The 27,575-nt window shown below is 34.0% G+C and overlaps 1 protein-coding gene across 1 annotated transcript in view; it reads left to right on the forward strand.

Moving 5' to 3' along the window:
- Calcrl (calcitonin receptor like receptor) overlaps nucleotides 1-27,575 on the forward strand; it is a 99,286-nt gene that overhangs the window by 41,873 nt on the left and 29,838 nt on the right. The window contains exons 3-9 of the mRNA XM_008826749.3: nucleotides 9,968-10,056; nucleotides 10,212-10,343; nucleotides 12,159-12,246; nucleotides 14,746-14,875; nucleotides 16,882-16,992; nucleotides 17,222-17,334; nucleotides 18,627-18,718. Coding sequence (XP_008824971.1) covers nucleotides 12,196-12,246; nucleotides 14,746-14,875; nucleotides 16,882-16,992; nucleotides 17,222-17,334; nucleotides 18,627-18,718 — 497 coding nt within the window. The 5' untranslated portion in view covers nucleotides 9,968-10,056; nucleotides 10,212-10,343; nucleotides 12,159-12,195. The remainder of the gene's footprint in view (nucleotides 1-9,967; nucleotides 10,057-10,211; nucleotides 10,344-12,158; nucleotides 12,247-14,745; nucleotides 14,876-16,881; nucleotides 16,993-17,221; nucleotides 17,335-18,626; nucleotides 18,719-27,575) is intronic.

Here is a 27,575-nt window from a genome sequence, read left to right on the forward strand (position 1 = left end):
CACCAGCAATGTATGGAGGTTAAATTTTTTCACATCTCCTATACTTAATATTGTGTGCTCTTTTAAAACTATAATTATAGCTACCTAGTGGGTAGGAAGTGCTGTCTTACTGTGGTTTTCAAATTGCATTTTCCCAATGACTAGTAACATTGAGTATTTTTTCAGGTGCTTACCATTTGTCAGATTCTTACCCATTTTTTGATTGAGCTGTTTATCCTTTTGTTATTGAGTAGTAAAAGTTCTTTTGTATTAAAAATACAGAAAAAAGTGTTTTACAAATATTTCCTCCCATTATGCCATTATGTGGACACTTTTCCATTTTTCTTTCCTGTTCCTTTGTGTGTGTGTATGTGTGTGTGTGTGTGTGTGTGTGTGTGTGTGTCCATGTCCGTGTGCTTGCATGCATGCCATATTGCTGGGATTTGAACCCAGGGACTTGTTCATGCTGGCCAGTGTGCTATCACTGAACTTATACCAGCCACCTCCTCATTGATGACATCATTTGTATACAGTGTTTATACTTTAAATCCAATACAACTTAGTTTTGTTGTTGTGACTTGTGTTTTGGTGTCATGCTAGTACAAATGTTGTCTAAAACAGATGACAAAAATGTGCTCATATGCTTTTGTTAAGATTTGGCTTTCCTTTTTGATCTGGAAATACACATTTTCCATAGGTACACTTTATCTATCACCTGTGAGCTACTCTACTGCTTAAGAATCACTTCATAGGTGTGTGGATGTTATAAGGCTAGCTCTGAATATTAGTAAGGTGTCCAATATGCTTTAGCAATAAATGATGCTTTTTATTTACTTTGGTGAAAAAATTGATCCATAGATACATAGATAATGTAACGGAAAAAAATTGGTCATGTCATGTGTAGGAAAAGCCAGTTATGGAGTGAAAAATGAAGCTTTTTACGCCACACTTACTGAATTTCCACTACAAAAGCTTTTCTAAAAATTTTTACAAAGGAAAAGCAAAACTTTAAACCAAGCAGATTAGGCATATATTTCAACTTAATATTCACATTGATGAGGAATTTCATAATTATCCGGGCATGGTGGCACACAACTTTAATCACAGCAATTGGAAGTCAGAAGCAAGTGGATCTCTCTTGAGTTCGAGGCCAGTCTGGTCTACACAGTGAGGTCCAGGTCAGCTGGGGCTACAGGGAGACCCTGTCTCAACAAGACCAAAAACAATAACAAAAAAAGAATTTTAGAATTGTAGCTGACTTCAAATACGGCCAGATTCGAGGGTTTTAGCAACATCACTACTTCTCTACTGAGTACAAGATACAGTCGATTGTCTCTTCTTGGCTCCATTTTCAAGAGCTTTTAGCCATGTGGTAAGAAGGATGTAAGAGAGTAGCCTGATAATTATGCCTTGCCTGCTTTAGAACCCCAGCAGAAAGAAACACTGGTCCATGAACCCGGTATAGCTTGCACTAGCTTGCACTCGTGTGGATGGCTCAGCTAACCTAATTCAGGGGTTTTGCTAGCCCAGGAGGATTTTAGTTCTACCTTACCTTAGTGACAAAGGGGCATGATATCATCTCAAGCAGAAATACTATAAGTTTTGACAGAATGTAGTTCTTTTACCACTAGGGAAAATGGAGTGATGCAAAGGCAGTATCAACAGATTTCCGTTCTTCCTAATGATGAGAACTGCTAGCAGGGGATGCATAAATATTATAATGAGGAGATTTTGAAAGCTCCACATGACAAGTTCCATGTGTTCATGACTACTGTAAAACATGAAATTCCAAACTTAAAACTCCAGCAAAATTGTGTTTCTTATAAAAGTCATATGCTAAGTGAAGTAAACCAGACAGAAGAATACTACATGACTTCTCTATATGTGAAAATCAAAACACTTTTGTCATGGAAATTGGAGAGTCAGAGGCTGGGAGGGTCAAGGTCGACTAATGGTCTCTAAGTTTTAGTTAGATACTAGCAAAAGTTCTCAAGTTCAATCAGACAGCAGGGTGACAACAGAAAATAGGAAGGTACACTGTAGATAGATGATTCTTTAAAGCTACAAGGAAGAGTTTTACATGCCCTTAACATAATGAAATGAATAATTATGGAGATAAATATGTTTTATCCTGATTTAAACATTTAACAGTATTTATGTGTATAAAAGTATCACATGAGGATGGGAAAGATGGCTCAGCAGTTAAGAGTACATGCTGCTCTTACAGAGAACTGAAGTTCAGTTCCCAGTACCCACTTCTGAGCTCACAACCAGTCTGTAACTCTAGTTCTGGGGCACCACTGTGGGCACCTGCACTCATGTACACACACACACACACACACACACACACACACACACACACACAATTTAAAATAAAATAAAAAGTCTTTGAGACTGTCACCTAGTACCAAATAAATATGTACAATTTTTTATGTATGTTTTAAAAGTCAAAAATTAAAATTTCAATTTTATTTTTGGTGAAAGAATATATGGTTTTTTTTTAGAATTTCACTTCTGATTATAAGGAGAAGTGTGTGTAAAGGCCTTAGCCCAATGAGTTTGAAGGATATATATGGTTTCTGTGGCTTTTTAGAAGTTATTTTTTTCCATATTAGATCTGAAGTGTGTTCATCAAGTACAAAGCTTTATCTCAGGTACCCTCCCACCTTGTACTAATTGCGTTCATATTTGGCCACTTGCCTTTTTCAAATAAAAAGAGAGACCAAAATCACCGGAAAATGGCTAATTATGATCACAATAGGAAAATTACTCCCATGAGTAAATACTCCAGATTGTAAAACAAAATCCCAAACCCAATCACAAAATCATCTCTCTTTAATAGTTACTCAACTATCCAACCTGGAATGTTCATTAGATAAGAAGTCAGCACAGAGTCAATGAGGTTCTTTGGTTTGTGTTCCAGCATAATGCTAGGCTGTTAAAGCTCATTTGAAAATCAAATTTGGAGGCTTCATATTTGTTTTTAATAAGATTAGCATGTTAACATTATTCTTTAAGATGTTACTACTTGAATGCACTGTGCATATAAAGATAACTAGAACTTAATACATGTTCAGTAACATGAAATGTGGAGTCTAATAAATTAGACTGACATATGTAGGTCTATACTTAATATCTATTTTTTGACACTTTCCTATCTAATTAAATGACAGACTAAAAACAGCTGTATTGTGTCTGCCATTGATAACTGTCTCAAGATAAACAGGCTGCTTTGAAATACTGTTTTCTCCCTATAATGTTACTGCAGCTGTGATAAATAAATCAAAACTTGTACAAGTTTACTGATAATTCTTCAAATATAATTTACTATAGCAATAGCAAAGATTTACTGAATTCTAAAAAGTTTATGTGTATTTGTTGCACTAAATTTTCCCCTTCCCACTTTCTGTTTGAACCCTTCTCTCTTAGGGTCTTGTGTTCCTGATGCTGGTCGACAAACGGACATAACACCTTTTATCTTGGGTTTCTCGTGGTTAATATGACAGGGAGGGTGAGACTTACAAAAAGGCAGCTTTTCATAACTCTCAGGTCATTCAACTCCGCCCACAGTCTCTGTTAGCTTTCACCCATGCCCTGTGGGCAGGCAATTTCACCCCATGGTCTGAATACCCAGCTGGATGCCTCTGCAGTCAGCCAGGGTGGACACACACTTCTTGGTCCCTGCTCCAGACCAGGGCACCCTTGGCTCACTCCTTCCAATCTCATCCCACTTGCTCTACCTGCGGCTAGGCTCACTTCTTCCCAGGGTGAGCTTTTCAGAGGAATGAGTGATTTCTGGGATACAGTATTATTTCATTTTCTTTTCATTATAACTTTTGGGTTTAGAAACTTTATGGCAGATAGGGAAGCTTCTTACAGAATTTGTCTAAATATGTGTCTGAGTTGGATTTTAAAAGAGGGAGCACAATACTGTGAGTAATCAATACAACTTTGCCTCTGCTTGTGACATTGTACATCAACCCTCTTTAATGTTAATTTCAGTATTTTTTCTGGAAAGATAATTAGTTATAATAATTAATTAGTTATAAAATTTACACGCATGTGGGCTTAAAAGTTAAATCCAAGGTCTCTTCAATGATAGAATAATCTGGGAGAACTGTGAGAGTTTCTTTTTTGTTTATTTGTTTTTTGTTTGTTTGTTTGTTTGTTTGTTTTGAGACAGGGTCTCCTTGTAGCCCCAGCTGTCCTGGAACTCACTATGTAGACCAGGCTGGCCTCGAACTCACAAAGATCACGGGCTTCTGCCTCCCAAGTGCTGGGATTAAAGGCATGCTTCACCATACCTGGCTGAGAGTTGCTTTTTTATTTTAATTTTTTCCGTTGAAACAGAGTCTCATTATGTAGCCCTGCCTAGCCTGGAACTGGCTGTGTAGATCAGGCTTCCCTTGAAATTGCAGGGACCCACCTGCCTCTGCCTCCCTACTGTTGGGGATAAAAGAATATATCACCACTCCCAGTTCACTGTGAGAGTTCCTTTTTAACTTTGTTAAATTGGCTTTTAGCTGTGCTTTTATACAAAAATCATCCTATAAGATTTTGAAGAATTAGATGTAATTTTTTTCTTATGATTTCACTGAATACTGTGTTGAGCTTATTTGCTGAGTAATTTCTATAGCAATAATTTCTTAAACAAAATCTGTACTTTAAAAAAATTTTAGCAAATTGTTTCCTGTTAAGTAAAAAGATGTTAGAAACCCAAGGTATCCAAAACTAAGAAAGTGACTTTGTACAGATCTTCTCCATGCAGTCATAGCTATTATGAACTCATGTGTGCAATAATATTCTCAAGTCTTCCAAATATTATTTCCCAGCAGATGTCTATCTCTGTGGCTCTTGCAGTCTGTCAGTATTCTCTTCCAAGATGATTCTTGAGTTATGGAGGTAGGGGGTAGATATAGATGGCCCATTCAGAGCTGAGCACTCCATAATATCTCATTCTTTGCATTTTGACCAATTGGGAGTTTCTATGTTAATCACTACTTCAAAAAGAATCATCTCTGATGAGGGTTGAGATGTACTAATCTATGGGTATAAAGATAAGAACTTAGGGGGCAGTTTATACTATATCCATAGCAGAATAATAGTACTAGGTTCTCCCTACTGCCTATGACCTGGCCACCTATGGGTTTTGGGCTCAATTGAAGATATCAGGCATGAGTTCCATTCTGTGAAGCAGGCTTGAAACCCAATCAGAAAGTGATTGGTTACTTCCATAACATCTGTGCCACTATTACAAGTAGGCATATCTTGTCAGTTAAACTGTCATTGTAGATCACAGTGTTCACAGTTGGATAAGACTAATGATTACTTTTCTCTTCTGGTAGTATAAATAGCACAAAGAAAAACTAGAAAGTATGGATGAGCTTCCAGGTCAGTAACGACTTTATTTTTCCATATCCTGTGATTCAAGTATGCAGTGTCTTCAGCAATAGAGTCTTACCATCACGTTCTGGAGGATAACCAAGAGCATTGGCAATAAGTAGCCTCTAATTCTGGATGGAAGTATCTATGAGATTCCACTGACTATGTTTGATTATTTTAAAACTGTGTAGGTCATTGCAGGCCAGGTTTGGCTGGGACATTAAAACCTTAAAATGTCAATTCTCTCTCAGTGAGTCTATTGGGTGTAAAGCCAGTTGGTAATTTGCAATAATAATTCTAGTGCAAATAATTGTTTTGTCAAAAATAAGAAATAGAGAATAAAAATAACCAGGCTTTTGGACGATGATAGTTTAAATTGTTTTCATGTAGAATGCAAGAAAGTTTTCAGTTGGCATTATGTGTTAAATACTGGGGTTGGAGACAAGAGCTTATCCTTTGGTTTCAGGAGGGATAGATTGTCTGATATGTCACAATAAAGGGAATCTGTGTGCTAGGTAGGACACAACTGATCTTTTCTCAAACAGAGGTTCATGATACTTAGAGCATATACATATGTGTGGAAATGAAGTACTTTTGCAGAATATGGCTTTGGCTTTGGGCCTAAAACAACTCAGTGTATTTCAGGAATGGAGTAGAACATCGAAGATCTTTTTCCTTAATCTTGTAGTGAACATATACTTTCAATATTGGGCTTATGAAACTGAACTGAAAATTAAGAAATAACAGAAAATAAATGTAAGGTGTTATTGAGTGCTACCTGTACTATTGTGATTACAAATTCAATTAAGCAAATGAATTGGAGCTTTCTCAACTCTGAGGAAGTCTTTTTCAAATTAATTATAGCACACTTGGAAAATTCTTCTTGCAAACTTCACTGCTTATCTTGACCTCTTTTCATTATGTATTTGCTCGCTCCGCAAATCTGAATTAACTTGCTATGTTCTACAGGGTAACATGCAATTATCATAAAAAATTTAAGTTCTGAAAGATGTTGAAAAGCCTTTGCTTAAGGGTGTCAGTTAATATCAAATGCATTTTAGTAAAGATGAATTCAAAATAAGGTGAATGTATAAGAAACACTTCCACAGTGAACCAGTCAGAGGAAGTGTGCAAAGAACCAATGTATTTAAATAAGGAACATAAGTAAATGTATTTCCACATTTTATCTAATAATATGAGATCCAAGTTAAGTTGATTTTCAGTTGCATTTGTAATTCTGTTATCTTTTTGCCCGGACATGATCTATCCATGACTAATACAGCTCTTAGTGAAAGGAATGATATCTTCATTACTGACAATCATTACATATGTCTGCTGGTAGGGAAACTTAGATAGGTTCTTTCCTGAGCAGATGACATGAGTTAATTAGATTACCCAATAAATTTGACATCATGGAGTCTCAAGGAGAGTACAAGTGTCTACTATGGACTGATGATTATCATACATACTAGCTGCTGTATCCTTAACAAACCCAAAGGCCATAGCCCTGCCTCATTGATTAGGAATGCAGTATCCGGTACAAAATACAACTGTATTCCTAGCAGACCTTTTTCCAGATCACTATGGAATGGAATGATGATAGAAAGCTATAAAATGGACTGTTTGCACTGAGAATATCTCTTCAATTATCTGTGCCAAGATGGCTTGGTGACTACTAAGATAAATTTCACTAAGACAGCTTTTTGGAACTTTGATTTTGAAATCTAATAGATAACCAACAAAAATAAGAGCAGTGTGGGTGAAATATTTCTCAACGTGTTGTGTTTGGGAAAACTCCAAACATGACTGTGTAGCACTTTTTCCTCCAAATCTTTAGCTCCTGAACATATTAAAGGTAATTTAATCCTGATTTGTGCATAAATCATCCAAGTGTTTTGTAACATGTATCTGGCTTCCAAATGAAACATTATTTACATTCTTATTTGCCTGTATGTATATATACACAGAACTTGAATTGGTAATTATTAAATATGAGCTATCCATGTTTGAAATTTTGCTTAATCTTGATGCATTCCAAACTCAGTAGACTACTGCTTTTGGGACATCCAAATACCTGCAGTCTTGAAAATTAAATACCTCCCAAGATCTTATTTTATGAGAGTAGAAATGCTCAGAAAGTGATTTTATCTCAAAAGAATGTCAACACAGATTCACAGTGGAAAACCTTATTAAATAAGAACTAACAATTACTATTTTTGACAAGAGCTCTTGATTGTGACTTTAGTGTCCTGAAATATTTATTGGCCCATTCATTCATCAATTTTTACATGCACACAGAAATGGTTACTAACTTCCTGTCAGGAAAGGGAACTAGTAAAACTGATGGGGCTTCTGGCTTTGAAAAAATGCTATCAGCAAAGAAACAAAAATGGAAAACTTACAGTAATAATACATTCCAATGAGATATTATTCAAAGGAAGATCAAACTGTTACTCAAAAGATTGTTTTCATTGTCTAGCTTTGTTTTCAATTTACATAAGTAAATGATTTAGTTAGATTATTTAATATCTCAGCTAACCAAGATAAATAAAATTAATCTAATGTTTGAAACAAAATTATAAATAAATGTAAAACAAATGCATCTAGAACAAAAGTGTTGACATACATAAATAGAATGTTTTGCAGTTTTCTGATATTTCAGATAATTAGAATTCATAGTAAATAATTGATAACTGTAGAAGTGTGAGGCCTTCTACATTGACATATGTATTGGTGTGTGTATAGTAGTTATATGTGTGTATGTGTAACTCTGTGTGTGTGTGTGTGTGTGTGTGTGTGTGTGTGTACAATTAAGGATAATATAGGCAAGTCTTCCAAATTAATTAGTTAATATTTAACTCTATATTAAATTTAAATAACAACTAGAGATTACTATAGAATTAATAGAAAAAAATGAGCAAATATGACTATAAAAAGTTACCAATCAGAAAGAAATTTGCTTATTTGAAACCAAACCATCAGTCTGTTAACCATGTATTTGGTACTGTATTCTTTTATTTTTATAAATTTCTGCATTTTTTTATTTATCTGTGTATGTGTGTGAGTGGCATTTGCCACAGCTTATGTTTGGGGGTCAGTAGAAAACTCATGGGCGTTCATTCTCAATTTCTACCATTTGATTCTTGTGACTGAACTGAGGTCAACAAGCTTGGTGGCAAGCACTTTAAATGCTGAGCCATCTCACTGTCCCTCTTTTATATTTTTAGCTAAAATTTTTGAACACTTACTTTATTTCACATATTTTATTAATTATAATCTGGATCTGTGAAAGTCATTTTTACTATTGAAGATATTGAAAACAAAAATTACCTTTCAATGGTTTAAATGATACAATGAGGCAAATTAATCATTGTAAAAACCATATTAATTAGAATAATCAGGTTAAAATAAAACATTTAGAGATATAAGTGATTTTATGTACAGAATCTGTAAGTAGATTTTCATGTTAAACTCACAACTACAGTTGTACAAATTTGCTTTTCATCAGTATACACAGCATGAGAACCAAAACTTGTTTGAAAGCAACTTTATCAGAATTTCCAGGGCTCATGACACTTCAACATCACTTAACAAGTGCTGCCAAATCTGGAGAGCTCTCTAACGGTCCCTGCTCCAGGTGAAATCGTGTGGACCTCAGTGACAAATTTTAAATTGCTATAATTTTACATTCACTATCCAAAAATCTGAATAAGTTATCATTAATATAATAAAGAGAATTTTACAAGTAACATTATAATCTATAACTAATTTCATCTCTATTTGATAAAAATGCACTGCAACCCTTTCTCCTCCAGAAAGCGCCTTTGTTCTACTTTTCTATTAACTCTGGATGAAAAGTGAAGTTTCACTGAGAAGATTAGAAAACTACATTAATATTTAAAGGCAGCAGGATGTAAGGTGCTTATAGAATTTCGTAGAGATGTAAATAAATATAGAAAAATATACTTGTTATAAATACCTAAGGAAAAAATTCTAAAAATTTTACAAAAACAAAATATATGTAAGTGCAATGATCAATAAGTTTTTGCTTGAACATATAGCGATTCTTGGGGCTGGAGAGATGGCTCAGCGGTTAAGAACACTGGTTGCTCTTACAGAAGACCTGGGTTTGAGTCCCAGCACCCACATGGCAGCTGACAACTGTCTGCAATTCCAGTCCCGGGGGATCCGACAGCCTCTTCCGACCTCTGCGGGCATTGCACGACATGGGTGCACTTACCTACCTACATGCAGGCAATACATGCATACACATAAAATAAAAATTATAAAAAAATGTTTTTTTTAAGTTTTAAAAAAAGAAAATATAACGATTCTTTAAAAGCCATTCACTAAAAGAAAATATATGCATTTCTATGTCAAATGTGTTCTCGTTATATAATCTATAATTCATACTGAAAAATTACATGAAATGAGCTTACAGTTTTATAAGTCAAGTATATTGTAAAAACGATTTTAAAAATTTGAATAATTTAAGAATATACAATTTTAATGGTGGTATTTACTTAGAGGTTTTTCAGTTTATAATGGAAATATCTATGGCTCATTCACATAATATTAAATTATTTTAAATCGATCAATATTTTAGGTCATGACCCTTGGAATTAAGAAATTCTTGAAGACTGTCGAATATGATTCAGGAGAAAATGTGATTTGATTCTGGAGACAATTATGCATGTATGTATTTGGGAATTAGATTTTCTCAGGGTGAAATGTAATTAAAAACTAAGATATCAACTCATTACTGAATTATAGAAACTTTGATTTATAGTTTTTTATCTATTACACCATTTTTAAAACGTGAGATTGATTTACATCTTCCTGATTTTTAGGCATATTTTCCCTAACATCATCTAGTAAAAGAAAAAAAAGAAAAGAAAAGAAAAAACAGTCCGGAATAGCTAATAGAAGAGAAAACAGTGTTCAGAAGATTGCTCATGATTAACAAGAACAGCCATAGCTAGGTGAGTCTTGGTGAAGGGACAGAGGTGGCATGGATTCCATCTAACACTAAATGTGTTGCTGTGCAGGCAGGTCAGAAAAACAACACAAAACATGGGGCCATGGGGAAACAGGCTTACACATTTTACTCTGAAAATAGTTACATTATAAAAATTATGGCTTATTTCCCCAATAGAAGTCAATCTAAGCTTGCTTTTCAATGATAAATGTCTCCTGAAGACTTTTTGTCACCTTTGAAAAATCATTGTTCCTCAGTTAGTTAAATGTGTATTATATTCAATGGCTACACCATAAGTCATTTCTATAAAACTAATATGCCAGACTATATTACTCCTGCTGTTTAGGATGAAGCCTTAAGAACTTCACTCCAGCAATGTCTGTCTCTTAGTATTTAGCTGGTTTATGATGTTTGAAAGGCCATTTTTCACTGGCTTAGAACTGTAACATTAGAAATATGTTACTTGATATTGTTGATTTTCAGAAACTTATTTCAATAATGTAGATAACTTAGAGATGCTTTTAGTTGATGATTTAAAAGAATTAATTTCTGTATTAGTTACTTCTCTCATTGCTGTGACAAAATGCTGTCAAGAAGCAAACTTAAGAGAGAGGTTACTTTGGCTCAGTTTGAGGGTGAGGGTCTAGTCCATCATGACAAAGAATAATGACAGCAGGAGCTTGACGCACCTGGTCTCATTGTGTCTATAGTCAGAAAGTAATGGGTGCTAACACACAGTTTGCTCTGTCCCTTTGATTTAGTTCAGGACCCCACACCATAGAAAGGTGCTGCCCACAGCTGAAGAAAGTCTTCCCAACTCAACCTAATCTAGTTAATGCCGCATATGCAGGCCCAGAGGCTAACTTAACTACAGATAATTCCTCACAGGTGTGTACAGAGCCTAGTCTCCTAAAAGAATCTATATTGCTATGTAGCCTTTAGCTATACATATGGACTCAAGAAATTATATTGACCCTTTATATAGAGAGATTAGAAACGCATGTGCAAACATCTTAATGTCAATTGCATTAAAAATGAATTTTTCTGTATGAAACTGTGTATTTTAATAATGAAGTGGAGATCTTTTTTAAAGGTTAAAACCTCATTTAATTTTATGTATTATAGGGTTTACAATGAGTACAATATTGTATAACTGTAACAATTCAACTGTAATCCTAAATATTTACAGTCAATTTTGAAAAAGATGAATCGTAGCTCAGAAAATTGTTATTGAATATGTCAATGCTGTTTTATGAAATGCTTCTTCTAAGTATGTGATTATTAAATAGATAATTAACTGGAAAAATTAAAATAAAATAAAAGAACCTATATTCTGTCAATTGATAATATCAACCAACACAATTTCATACATACAGTGATGAATAAAAATTAAGAAGACATTTTTATGTTGTATGAATATTAATTCCCAAAAATGGGCCTAAGAACAGTTTACTTCCTTAAATTTATAGTTGAGGAACTGCAAATTATAAATTATAGGAAACAAAGACAGATCTAATATATAATAACATATATTGTGGAAAAGATGTTCAGGTACATCGGTAAATGCATAGAAAGCAATGTTTTCTAATTAATCAAAAATAAATATCTATCCTGTTTTCTTATTTTTTAAGTATAATCAAACTAGACTGTATTTAGCTTAACTTTTATCTTTAAACCATAATGTTCTTAGAAGTTTGCATTACATATGATTATTATTCAAATTATTTTATTTATTGTATAATTTTAAAATGTGTTTTTGTCTTGAAAAGTATATTTATTTCATGAATGTTGAATTCTATATCGTTCTTTTTCTATTAAGGTGTGAATATACAGCATATCTCATTTGGGATCTAACAATGAAGAAAAAATATACAATGTATTTTTTGTTCCTCTTGCCTTTTTATATGGTAAGCATAAATTCTGCAGCTTTATCTCCCTGTCTATGATTATTTGTGCTTCACTTACAATATATCTCTAACTGAGAAAATAAATAGCCATAAAATTAAAGCCCTTATTGGATGCATGAGTTTGCTTCATTTTTACATCCAATCAATGCAGAAATAATCCTCTTCCTTTTGGTATGTGCTTAGAATTTTATAACTAATGTAGATTGTTGGGGTCTGGAAAGGAGTTTGGAGTGTCCATGGATATAGCTATACAATACTCTAGAGAAAGTTGTAAAGTTTGAAAAAAACTTGGGGTGATTATCCGTAGTAGTATAGTTATACTTGGTACATAAAAATGTTTTAAAACACTTGTGGATTTAGAATTACATCTTTAACAGTCATGCACTAGTCCAGTAACTCTTTTCTTTCACCCGCAGCAACTGAGTGACATAGATTGATTGAAAGACAGTTCAGAAGCATGTACTGTGCTTTGCATTAATTTACTCATTCATTCGTTCCTTCCTTCATTCACATTAACAGATCTTGACGCTAAATATGGCAAGTGGATGTGTCCATATACATGTACATATTCATGTCCACCTCCATGTACATGTGTTTGAGATATGAAGGCAGAGGAAGAGAATAAAGATTGCCAAAACCCAGTTCTACAGGAGCTGCATTCCTCACAATTCCATGCATTAACCGTAGAATGTTTCTCTTCATGGTTTTCTCTTTATCAGATTAAAGCCTTAAACTTTGCTCTCTCATTATATTTATGAAGAACCCAGAGATAAAAATCTCATTTAATTCTGTGCCAGCAAAGAATTTTCCTATGGTGCTTCCAAGCAAACCCCCCAAAAATACTCAAACAAAGGAGCCCAGAAAAAGTACTGAAAACGTGAATGAGGGGGAAAAAAATAAGCAAGATTATATTTCTGTAAGCATTTGCATCTGCAAACATTCTCAAGTCTAGGGCAATCCAATTTCTGTACTTCTTAGATATTATCTTGGTAAACTGACTAGACTTTAAGAGACAGAACTCCTGTTTGCTCAGCTCACACCCTCCATCAACCATGCCAGGGAGCTACATGGGCCAACATCAGCTCCCTGCAGCCAATGCTGAAACAATTACCAATCTGATTAGTGTAATTTAAGGAACTGTGACCCTTTCCTTTGAATTCATTCATGGACATTGTATAAATATGAATCTTTATTTGAAAATGTAATAAAATTAATATTGACATAATTTATATAAACTTTTGAGAATAATTTTAAGTGTTTTTGCTATTGTCTTGGGGAGATGTAGAGTGCTTACCTAACTTGTATGAGACACTAAGTTCATCCCAAGCATTGCCAACAATAAAATGAGCAAATCTTATAGATATCATCTTGATGTTCTAAATCTCCATTGATTACCTGCACAATGCAACCGCTATATAAACACTAACTAGAAAATTTAAATTGATCAAAGAATGACACAAATAGTCTCAATGCCCATCAGGTGACATGACAACAACCAGTGAGGATATTCTTATTTTGACTTTATAAGTTTGGTGTTCTGTTAGAAAGCAGAAGATCATGGAGAACAAGAGTGGAAAGTACACTGCTTCTGGAAGAGAGTTCACAGAAATAATTTGAGAAATAGGTTGAAAGATTATTATCTAAGCTGTGTATTAGAAATCAGAGAAAGTGTTACATAATATGGAAAGCAGTAAAACCTAACAAGTGTTACTAGGTTAGAAAACCATGCATATTTGTAATTTGCTCAAACCCTTTTTCAATGTATATTCAATAAAATCTCTGCTATAAATGAACTTTCCATTATTTTACTATCAAAATAATGAGGTTAACTGACCAATTTTGAGCATTTTCCATGTGTTAGGTACACCACTCTCCTAACTGGCTTTTATTATTTATTTATTTACTTACTTACATTTTATGCGTATGATTGTTTAGCTTGCATGTATGTAAGTGTATGTAAGGACATGTACACAACGTCCGTGGAGGTCAGAAGTGGGTGTCAGATCCCCTGGAACTGCAGTTATGGATGGTTAGCTGCCATGTGGGTGCTGGATACTGAACTTAGGTCCTCTGCAAGAACAGCCATTGCTCTTAACCAGTGCATCAACTCTCTAATCTTGGATGTTATTTTATACTGCTTTATAATTAGTAGAAATACTAAGTAATCCAATTTAGAAGGATGAGTAGCTATCTTATCTACACTCGAAGAACAAGTAGACACACTTCAGAGTACTTGTTTAGACAGTGCTGTAGTCACTCACTACCACGGGATTCTGAGTCAGTGGTGCTTCCCACCACTGCCATTGGTGGCACCTTGAAGGCTTTTTGAAATCTGAGGTACCAAAGTTTAAACTATGGAAACTGGCAAGGATTACACATCATTACACCTCGGGGATTTTTCCTCAGGAGTATCCTTCAGCATTCAGCAGTCCCTCAGGACAGGCAACTTTAGACAGACATTTCCACCATTCTGATGCCATTGTTTTCTTACTCCCTTAGTGTTTTGTCATAGCAGAATCAGCAGAAGCCTATGACCAAACAGAGTTGGGAGTTACTAGAAATAAGATCATGACTGCTCAATATGAATGCTACCAAAAGATTATGCAAGATCCCATTCAACAAGCAGAAGGTAATCACAACTAATTCTAGATGAATTTAATACACGTTTAAAAGCAAACTGTCTTGGGGGGGTTAAAATCCATTAGTAAAATGAATTAGTTACTTGTTTTTCAGGTTTATATGTAATTGTTATTGTGCATTATGTATTCTGTCGTTTGTGTTAAGCCCTATTTTTAAACTGTCAGAGGAAAGATTTCAAACACTTTTAGAAAAAATATTTTATAATATATTATATTTGTATGTAAATGAAATACAAAAACACAACATTAATATTTGTACTGTAAAAGTGAATTTGCTATTAAAAATTAGAAAACACTTCTCTTCATACTTAACTACCTTTAAAATTAATTTAAGTGAACTTCAATTTATTAATGTTTAAAGAAGTATTTACATGCTATGACTGTATCAGTAGTTTTGTCATATCTGTTAGAAAAGTATGTTTTGAAATTTGGAAAGCAATGACAAATTATTTAGATCAGATCAATAGGATTGACCTAACTTCTCATTTTACTCCATTAAAATATAAGTATCAAATTCTAGTTTGTTTCTGTTGCTGTGATAGAACACTGACTACTTTTGGAAGAAAGGAATTATTTGGCTTACAGGTTACAGTCCATCATCAAGGGAAGCCGAGGCAGGAACTGAAGCAGACACACGGTGGAGCCCTGCTTACTGCCTCACTCTCTCTGGCCTGCTCAGCTACCTTTCTTATACAACCTTCCTAGGGATGGATTATCCACAGTGGACTTGGCCCTGCTACATAAATTAGTAATCAAGAAAATGTTCCACAGACGTGGTCACAGGCCAATCTAATTCTTCAGTTGAGGTCTTCTTCCTAGGTGTGTCAAATTGACAACTGAAGCTAGCTATGACATATCATTACTTTAAAACTACTGGATTAACAGATCATGTAGATATATGTAAAAGTAGGCTTAAAAAATATTGAGCAATAGGAAAGTCTTCCAAGGGTTTCATAATAAAATAAATTTATTTGTGAGAAAATTGTTCAGATCATTCCTTACTCTGTGTTCTTAGAGCTTTATAGCACAGTTTGCAAAAATTCTCTTGAAGAAGGGCAAATAACTATTTTAACTTTGTGTTTCTGAAATCCATTTTACCAAACATATTTTTGAATGGAATACCTACACATCTCTTACACAGATCCCATAAAACACAATTCAAAAAATAGACATTGTAATCCATTATTAATGGATTACTGTAATCCATTATCTGTGCTGAAGTTCACTGTACAGAGGCTTTTACAGCAGTAACTTGAATGTATTTAAGATGCTCTCTGAAACGATAATAGGAAAATTATCTTTGATCAGCCACAAAATGTATTTTTACCAGTAGTATATGATTGAAAACTACTTTAAAATTTATACAATCACAGGAAAGAAAACTGTGGTTGTTTCAGTCACTTTTTAAAATTTTGAAGTTACTTAGACTTTCAGGTCACTAGAATTATTGTGGCTTCTTTCTCTTCATGTTAAAGAAAACAATTAACATTTTTCCCCACTTGAAAAGGAGCCAGAATTTGGAGGAGGGGCCAACATAGTACTTTTCATGGTTTAAAAGTTGAAAGACAAATACTAGATTATTATTCATTTGCTTCAGAAAATGCCCAATAACAGTTCCCTAAAAATACAAATTCAAAAATAAACTCTCTCCAATTTCTTATTTTAACAAACGAAGTACAGGGACAGTAATTAATCATTACCTCATGGTTAGGGACAATTAGCAAAGACTGATTAACTGTAGAAATAATTGCCTTTGAGAAATAGAATAGAATTTAACATTTATAGGGAGTCATTTCTAAGTTTAATTTGGATATTATTAATAATCTTAATACTTACTGTAATGATTACTTGTGATGAAGTTAAGTAACTGTAGATTTTATATATCTTCATTTTCAGTAAACTTCTTTGCTTTGTGACAGTGAGAAATCTTCCTTAAGAGTTGATGTATTATTACTACATGGGAGTAGTAAGCATTATTTTTTATTTCCTCTTTAAGGCCTTTACTGTAACAGAACTTGGGATGGATGGCTCTGCTGGAATGATGTTGCAGCTGGAACAGAGTCTATGCAGTACTGCCCTGATTACTTTCAGGACTTTGATCCTTCAGGTAAACACTGGAATTCATTTACAGATCTCTTTGACATCTATTTAACAGACCCTAATGTTTATTAAATGCATTTTTCAATTTGTAACAAAAAAAGTTTAGCAGGTCTGCTGTAAATAACTGTCTTAATTTTAACTCTTGTGCTTCTGAAATCCATTTAACCATAATGGAAACCTTAGATTTATTAAATTGTTTCTTTCTTTGCTTCTATTTTTCCTTTTTAATTTTAAAGAGAAAGTTACAAAGATTTGTGACCAAGATGGAAACTGGTTTAGACATCCAGACAGTAACAGAACATGGACAAATTATACTCTGTGTAACAACAGCACTCATGAGAAAGTAAAGGTATGTTAATAACAGTGAATTGAAATTGATAGTCTTTTCACAGGTAGTTGTTCCATACACTATCAGAGAAATTTTAGTGTTCCACTCCACTGCAAAACCATTTCCTGATATAATTTGAGAAGAAAAATGCAGGAAAATTATCTGTGGAAAGAACTGTTATTAATTCTGTCATTACACTGGGGAAATGATTCTGTTAGGTAACAATGTAGTTACAAGTCAATGCCTCAGCATTAGGTTTTCATATTTCCCAAAGAAAACACACCTCTAACATGTCATAAAAGGGAAAACTTTCATTTCTTGTGGAATTCTAGAATTACCTCAGAAAGTGTTCTTAAGCAAACAGGATAAACTCAGCAGGGTTGAAGTTTCCATCTGCCCTCAACAGAGGGCTGTCATCCTGACTGGATGTTTAGGGCTCTCCCAGTCTTGTTCCCACTTTGAAAGCAGGAGTTAGAGCCAAAGTTCATAACAATTGCCACACTAGTAAACCTCAACTGAAAATGTTCTTATGTGTTTTCACCTGTGTGGGTATTATTGAAACTGTGACCACTGAGATGCCATTTGCTGTTTATGATCTTTATCTACCCTGTGGCCTTGTAGTCTCTGCCTCGGTTTCTCATGTGCAAAATGGGATAATGGAACATTTCCCTCACTGGCTTTCAGAAGATCAGCATAGTGTAATCATTCCATTAACTACAAGCTACCACTGTACTTGTCAATCAGGTAACCTCTGCCTTTTAAGCGAGGTAATTAAGTTATACAAAAACATCTATGACCTACATTTTAAAAGTAGAAAGAAAAATGCAAAACCAAGACAACCTTAAAACATTTGTACAAAGCAAAGCATCTATTAAGATTCCACATTAAGATTTTTCTGCATCTCAAATTTATGAAAGGAAAAAGAAACACATAATTGGAAAAGAAAGCCTTATTGGGCATTTAATTCTGAAAAAAAATCATCACATATCATATGATTTTAAATAAATGCTGTTTTTATGTATTGTATTACCTAGCTTAAAAATGAATTACTTCATAGTCAATATGTGATTTCTAATTTCCTAAATAAAATTACATGTGACATAACTTTCTGATAAATTACTTAATAAATTTTTGTAGATATTGCTCATTTAAAATATATTCAAGCAGTATTTGGTTAGCAAGCAAGTAATTATAAGTCTATTAGAACATGTGCTTTAAAAATAAATGTTATTCAGTTGGGATTGTCTTATATACATGCACATTTTAAGCACATAGCCGTATTAATTGTATTTTTTCGATCACAAAAATTGCAGACTGCGCTGAACTTGTTCTACCTGACGATAATTGGACATGGACTGTCTATTGCATCGCTGCTCATCTCACTCATCATATTTTTTTATTTCAAGTAAGTACATTAAAAGCATGCTTCAAATTTGGCAACTGTTTTTGATGAGTTGAGGTCACTTTTGGTTTACCCTTGTCTCATGTGCTGATGAAATATAGATCATATGATATTAAAAGGTGGAATATTTTGACCTTAGTTTATAAATACATAGAGAAGATATGAATAAACTTTCTTAATCCTAATTTTATAAAAATATTATCTCTATAAAAATAAAGTAGGCTAATGAGTTAAAATCATATAAATCTAACAGCATTTTGCTCTAGGACCTGTCAAATAGTATGTCTTCTTATTTCCATGTCCAAATTTTGGTAAATTTTAATATTAGTATACATATGGCTTATAGGTGCCATAATTTTGTGAGGATACCATAGTAATCATATTTAATATATATTATTGAAGATATAACCTAAATATATTGTACATACTTTTTTTGGTTGAAAAGTATCATGGCTAACTGGGCACAATGTCATACACCTTTAATCCCAGCACTCAAGAGACAGAGGCAGGTGGATCTCTGTGAAATAGAGGCCAGCCTGGTCTACATAGTGAGTTCTAGGCAAGGTAAGGTTACAGGAATATCTTTTCTTTAAAAAATATAGCTAATATTAGTTGCAGTTATGTCAATTTCATGTGTTGGTTTCTTTGAATAATAGATAATTTTCAAGAACTTGAAGTTGGAGTTCTGGAGTAGTGTCTGGCTCTTAGAGCTATTAGTTGTGTCATTTGATGAATCAACTCCTAGAGCTGAGTCAGGTTTGCAAATTAGACAACGTTATGACTGACTGATTGATTAATTGATTGATATTTGGTTTTTTGAGACATAGTTTTACTTTGAAGCTCTAATCAGCCTCAAATTCATGATCTTCCAGTCTCAGCCTCATGAGTGCTGGGATTACAGGTGTGTGTCACCATGCCTGGATTACATTTTAATGATGAGTATAAAGCTATAATTAACCTCTCTTCTTGTGATCTAAGTTGTAAGTCTTATGAATTAAAAGACAAGTCTTTTTTGGGAAAAGTAAGTTTTAAATATGCAATCTTAGGAAAAAATACAACTAATAAATACTAAAACACCAAATTGGGATTGCCACATATATATAACAATGCCACTACTGGAATGTATGCATGGACATAAAATCAGTATGCTAAAGAGACGTTCACACTCCACGTTCATTACAGCACTATTCACAAGAGCCAAAAATGGAAACAACGTGAATGTTCATCGATTGATGAGTTAATAAAGAAAATCAATATACATACAAAATAGAATAAAATTCAGTCATAATATATGGTATCTTGCCATTTATAACAATATGGGTAAAAATGGAGTGTATTACACTAATTACAGTAAGCCAGGCATAGAAAGACAAGTATCACACGATCTCCTGTATAGTCAGAATCTGAAAGGATTATTTTATAGATGTTGATTGTAGAACAGAGTTACCAGTGGCTAAGGAGGGAGGGTGTGATCAGTGGGTACTAAGTTATGGGGACTAATACGTTATTAATTTTCAAATAAGAAATCTTACAAATTCAGTTGAACTTCTGGCATGTAATAAAATCAATGCCTTGTGTTTTTTTTTGTTTCCATATTCATTTGTATTTGGTTTAACTTTATATAAGTTTATATAAAAACATTTATTAAGTTTTTATCATAACATTCAAGTTTTAAAAATTGTCATTTAAATGACTTACTAATAATATTCCACCTAATACATTTTGAAAATCTCTTAAATGAAACCTCTATTTTTAGCATTAATATTGCTTCTAGTTTTTTCTGTCAATAGAGAATCACTACAATGGGCATTTCCAGCCATAACTTTTCCAATATTTCACAATATATTTTAGTTGCTATTTATAAAATACTTTGCATTTTATATTGTTCAGTCTTCAAACCTCTTGGTCAAGAGTATATACCTTTTATCAGATGAAACATATCTCAAAGTCTTCTAAAATCAACATTTTCAGAACAAATTCATAGCATCTAATTATTCCAAATTTAAGAGTGACCCACTTTCACTGATGACATCACTAGAAACAGTGCAGTCACCAGAAATTTTATGATAATCTGCATTCTTTCTCCTTTTCTCCTTATAATCCTTTTCCTGTCCATCTGAAATCCAGTTTACACCATCTTTAATATAATCACTACCTATTTGGTCCTATGTAACTTTAACAGTTCTGTTTCCTTTATTCATCTGTAAAAGAATGCATCCAGAAAATATCTTTAAATATTTGGATAAAATATAGATCTCACTTTGTCCTTCTTTGCTTTAAATATTAGATATTTTATTTCACTGCATATAAACTTAAAGCCATTGTTGAATCCTGTTGATTTCCTTTCCCTCATCCCTAGCCTGGCTAAATGTATTTATCCAACTGAGCTATAGTCAACGATTTCCTCAGTGGAATTCCTTACTGAAACTGTAATTAATTTTACTGGACGTGGAGTAAAACGTTAATACCATATGGGAGACAATTGTCTCTTTAAATTGAAAAACATTACAGTTGGGACTTTTCAGATCCAATTATTTCTTTATGTTCTTTATTTAGTAAGCCAAAACATTCAAGGACATTACATTTCTGAAGGTGATAATAATAAAAATTTCATTGTATTTCAAAACCAATAGTAAAAAAGAAAACAGTGGTCTCATGGAATTCTAGGCCATATGTCCTTGCATATTTCGATTTAGCACTGATGTAAGCAAAGTACCCATCAAATGAAATGCAAAATTAGGAAAATTTCTTTGTGTTAAAGAATCTAAGAGATAATAGAAAAAATGCTCAGTGAACTCACAAGACAAGTGGGGCTGCCAAGGAAAACAATACTGCAAGCCAAACTGGGCAATAAAAGTACAGTTTTATGAATCTAATCAGATGGCTCGTTTCTTCAGTTCTCAATGGAAAATAAAACACTATGTCATAAGAAATGGGTTATTAGGAAGGTGGAGAAATTAAATAAAACAATACAGACTTTGATCATGGCATCCAAGTACAAAGAATATTTAGTCATAAAAGATTAAATACATAGTTCTCAATATATGACTTCTTGAATCAAATTGAATATAATTAAGAATAGAGTTTGTCTAATAGCAAAAAGAAAGAAATTGAAGGCTCATTTTTTTTTTAAGTCTTAAAGAATCTTAACAGAGAAACAGAATGTAGTGAATCTAGTTGATCAATAATCTTCATTGTCATTCAAGGTTTTCAGACAGAAATCATTCCAACCTTATCAAGACTGTTGAGGTGGTGTGTTGGGAGGTAGTTCAATCAGTAAAGTGCTTCCTACATAAGCTTGAGGACCTGAGTTTGGATCTCCAGCAGCCATGTGAAACATCAGTTGCTGGAGGAGGTACCTACAGTCCCAGCGCTGGGGAGATAAAAACAGGAGAATCCCAGGGTCTTACTGGCAAGCTGATCTACTTGAATTGGCAAGATCTTAGTTCAGTGAGAGACCCTGTCCTAAAAGTATGATGGATAGTGATTGAGGGAGACATCCAGCGCGACCCATGGCCTTTATATACATGTACATACAAATATTTACAAATGCACACACACACATGCGCACGCACACACACACACACTCACACACACAAACACACACACAAACACAATGAACACATTAATGTACAAAAATGAATATTGAATTCAGTTATTCCAATACCAGATTCATAGCATGACCTGAGAACCTGTAAGATTGTTTTGTAACTTGAATGAATGACTAATTAAATTAAAATATGTAAAATCAGACAAGATGGTTCTTGTGAAAGGTTTTTTTCAAGCTGAAACAAATTTATATAGATAACCTACCATTGATGAGAAAATGAAAGAAAATCTGACTTAGTATTTTGCTACATGTATTTGTGTTTTATTCAAAAAGCAAATACTATTCAAGCAATGTTCACAATTTAAAACTTTGATTAATGACTTAAAACCTCAGAACTAATTTATCTATGGAAAATGCTTTTTATAAGCTGAACTCGTGTATGTATGAGATAATGTCAAAGATATAATATATAAACACATACCACAATCCAAAAGGTGGGGTAGAAATTTCATGTTGTCTGAAATACTGTCTATGTGTTTTATAAATAGCCTTATTATTTAGTAAAAAAATTAAAAATTAAAAATCAATATGTAATAAAATAAGTACTTCTCATTTGCTGAAATTTTCACTCTTAAAAATAATGGCACAATGCTGCACAAATTAAGCCTTAGAAAGCAAACGAATGTCGAACAAACTTAATAAATTTGGTTCTTAGCCTCTACATAAAAATTTCCAAAAATATTGCAAATAATTACCTTGTTTGTACCTTAATTTATACTAAAATTACAATGCACAGTTCATTACACTGAACTCTTAAAAAGAAAGCATCTTTCAATGGTTGGCTAATGTGATAGACACACACTTCAATTTGAGCATAACTTAATTTTAACAATTAAGGCAGCACTGTGGCTAAAAAACATAGGATATATTTTAATCTTTCTGTTATCACCTATTAATAGCATGTACTTTGCCTGATCCTGCTTTTGAGAAACAACATATTTTTTTCTAAAAGTGGCCATTGTGTTAAAAACAACAACAACAACAAAAAAACCCACAAAAACTATGAGGCAAAGTAGACTCACCTAGTCCTGCCATTTAGGGACTGCTCAATAATGCTGCTATGAATTCCTCTTGGACCATAGACTAAATCCATTTATGTAGTTACCCAGCATTGCCCCTGTGTAGTGTAGAGTTGCAAAGACCTATAGGAACATAGAAAAATGAAAGGCTCATTCATGAGTCAGAAACTGGTGAAGTGATTATATCAATGAAGAAGATGGCCTTGCGATGAACAGAATTCTAACAGGCAGAATTGGCAAACCTGTAACCATAAAAGTATTGTCTGGGCTCATGCCTAATTTTACCTATTTTGGTCATGTTTTGTGTGTTTTGAAGTATTTTTTAAAGTGGATAGTTTGAATGGAAATATACAAATCTACAAATAGTTTTAATTTGTTATTATACATTCTGAGATGGTAAGTGAAATATGAGAAACATTCTTCAAGTCAGACCCTCAGATGACATTTTAAATAGGTCTCAGTGTAGGTACTTAGTCTTAAGAAATGTATTATACCATAAGATCCTTAAAATAAAGATTGAAGAATAAAAATTTCAAGTTTTACATGTATCATATTTAGAAAGAAATGGTCATAATATCCTTGTAAAATAAGTGAACATGAAATGGACATTTTTGTGATTTGAATTAAAACCATAATTATGTTTAAATCTATAGTTAAGTAAACAAGACAAAAGTTCAGACACAAATTATTATGTACCTTAACCCACACTTGAGTCCATTTAAAGAAAAGCCAGGGAGATAGCTCTCTGGGGAGAGGTGCTTGCTGCCAAACTTGATGATCTGCATTCAATTACTCGGACCCAAATACTGAAAAGAGAGAATTAATTTCTTCACATTGTTCTCTGACCTCCACACACATGCCATGGTATGTAAATGTCTATCCTAAAATAAATAAAATATAATAAAATAATGTAAAGAGACACAGAGTTTGCTCCAGAGAAGAAGAAATTGTCACTTTTTTCTTTCCATACTTGAGGTGTTAGAATAACATCTGGTACATATTAAGCACTTAAGTTTTGTGGAATGAAACATGAATTGGCTTTGAAGCTTATGTCTGGAACTGACTCCCTATATCTTATCTATAACCTTCAACAAGTTCCTTGAGTTTGTCTGGCCTTTGTTGTCTCCATCAAGAAAGAAAAGAATTGGCCTATGACTCTGAAATTCTGATCAATAGAAGTATCCATGTAAAATTAGGTGGGAGACTGTGTTCCAGATCAAAGAAAGGAAGGGTAACTCAGAAACTGCTGGAATTAAATGCCTCATGAAGCATGTTCGCAGGCAGTCAGGGATGATATAAATTATTATCTTTATGCTAAGTAACCCGGCAACAATTTCTAGAGGAGCTAATGTTTCACATGAAACCACTGCATGTAAAACAATCCAGCTGCAGTTCATTCTGCCTCATAATTCAGTTCCTCTTACTGCTGTCTTCCTGGCCTGTCTTTGATAGAGGAAATTTTTCTCCCACTTTGGTAGTGGAGGGTCAATGAGCCACCCTAATAAAAAACAAGAACTATACAAAATGTTGACTTAGGGTACTGTTTGTTATTTTTTGTTTAGAATGGGAAGAAAAAAGTCTAGTGCTCATCGTGCTTTAAATTAGAAACAGAGAACATGAAATACTATTCACCAGATGGACTTGGTTTATGTTAGAGCCAATTAAAGGAAAGAGTCAGAGCAGGAGGTAAAAAGAAAGAGAACCCAAAGTGAAGGGGAGCGAGAATCATAACGTTGGGGTTTGCCAAGCCCTCAGAGGCGATGACTGTTACTCATAATAACCATTGGAAAAACAAAGCAGAAACCCCTAGATATGAAATAAATAAACTTTAGTGGAATTAGTTACAAATTATGTTTTAATTATTGTGTAAACAGAAAGCATAGCAATCCTGGCTCTTACATTCAGCTCAGATAAAAGATCTTATTTTCCACACATAAAAGTGAGCACCCAACATCTACCTGACTTGTAAGGGAAAGCATGTTTCATTTTCTTTTCTATTTTTTTTTGTTCTGTTTTGATTTCTTGAAAGAACATCATCATTGAGGTTTCAAACACTGACTCCAACCTCCCTGAAAGCAAGTTCCGTATATTCAATTATGTAGAAATTATCTTTCTAGGTTATTGACATGAATCCCATATAAAATAAAATAAAATAAAGGGGAAAAAGATCCAGTTGTGGAATCAAGCACTCTTAACTTACTGAAAGAAATTTTTAGTACTTACGCATTTCAAGACAAATGACCCTTTGTTTCTAGATTGCATCTGAATAATTTTAATCAGTTTTGTGAAGTTTCACTTTATTTGTTGTCTGCAAATTTCTCTTGAATTAAAGTGAATACCGTTTTTTTCATAACTATAAATGTTTCTCCTTAAATGGACGTAATTCAACCTTTAAGACCTCTAACAATTAAAGAAATCCTGCAAGGAGTCTTCTTCAAATCTTTCTGATGAACCTGTTTGGGAAATCAAGAGAAGTCATTTAAAATGGTTCATTTAAAACCTGGCAATTTTACACCGTCAGGAGTTTGAGGAGGGCTCAACTCAAAAACAATGAACTTAAGCTTGTCAATGCTGCCCACCACACCCTTGCTTTCCAATCTCTTGTGGTCCATTTACTCATTTAAAAGTTTGTTACATACTCTGGTTCTGAAGTATATGTTATTGACATCTACATGCACCCTACTTTTCCTCTAGCTGAACATCGCAAGTGTTTATCTAAATAAATTCTTCTTAATATTCTTTATCAAATCATACTCAGTCTATCTCTAAGCTGTATTTCAGTGAGTATAATAAAAACTGTTCTGCTCACATTTTGCATAATGTGAACTGAAGCTATTCCCACTTGAAAATGAACCTTAGTTGGAAAAATCTTTATACATAGAGATAGATGAAGAGAGAGGATGATGATAGATAGATAGGTAGATAGATAGATAGATAGATAGATAGATAGATAGATGATAGAAACATGATAGATAGTTAGATGATAGATAGATATAGATAGATGACAGATTGATAGATAGATTGATAGATAGATAGATAGATAGATAGATAGATAGATAGATAGATAGATAGATAGATGATAGATTAGATAGATAGATGTAAGAATTTCCCACATGGTACTGGTTTTGGTGGCATGAAAGCTACAGAATTGAAGAGGTCATGGAGATAATCTGAGGTATGGCACTGTAAGAGGCTGGAAGGTGTAGGTTCAGTTGCAATGAAGACCCCAGGATATAGTAGAGATGCAAGGAATATAGGATGACTATCAAGGACAGCAGCAGGTGTGGAGTGGAGCCCACCTGAGGCTATGAGACAAGCAAAGTGTGCTGTGGTTGGCAGAGTCAGATGAGTGGGGCTGCCTGAGCTTTTTGAAGCTAGAAGATCTTGACTGAGTCCCAGATGTCAAATATTAAGCTACATTGCTTGACTTTGGTTTTGCTGGTTATTCCCTTTTGCAGTGAGAAATACGTGACTTAATTTTGATCTTACAGGAGTTCACAGTTGAGAGACTTTGAAAATTTAAAAAGAACTTGAACTTTTAAATAATTAGAATTTTTAAAGACTGGGACTTTTAAAAGCTGGACTGTGTTTTATATTGTGATAGTAACATGAGATCTTGGGGACAAGAAACGAAATGGGAGTAGCTTAATAGCGGTGTGCTTATGTGCTTCGTGTGTGTCAAGTCGACAGAGAGTCAATTGTGCTGGATATCTCAGTTGTCAACGTGACACACCTGGGAAGAAGGAAACTCAGTTGGGGAATTTCCTCTATGGCTGGTCTGTGGGCATGACTGTGAGGCACTTTCTTGACTGATGAGTGATATGGGAGGGCCTAACCCACTGTGGGTGGTGCCACCCCTGGGCAGGTGGTCCTGGGTTGTGAAAGAAACCAGGTTGAACACAGGCCAGAGTAGTAAGCCAGTAAGCAGCATTCCTCCAAGGTCCATGCTTCTGTTCTTGTCTCCAGGTTCCTGTTCTGCTTGAATTCATGCTTCGGCATCCCTCAGTGATGGACTATAACCTGGGAGATATAAGAGGAAATAAACCTATCACCCAAGTTTATTTTGGTCAGAGTGTCTTATCCCAGCAATAGAAAGCAAACTAGGGGACTGGAGAGATGGCTCAGCAGTTAAGAGCACTGGCTGCTCTTGCAGAGGACCCAGGTTCAGTTCCCAGCACCCACATGGAGGCTAACAACCACCTGTAACTCCAGTTTCAGGGGAATCTATCAC

The sequence above is a fragment of the Nannospalax galili genome, unplaced genomic scaffold (genome assembly GCF_000622305.1).
Source record: "Nannospalax galili isolate Female #2095 unplaced genomic scaffold, S.galili_v1.0 scaffold790, whole genome shotgun sequence".
NCBI classification, from domain to species: Eukaryota; Metazoa; Chordata; class Mammalia; order Rodentia; family Spalacidae; genus Nannospalax; species Nannospalax galili.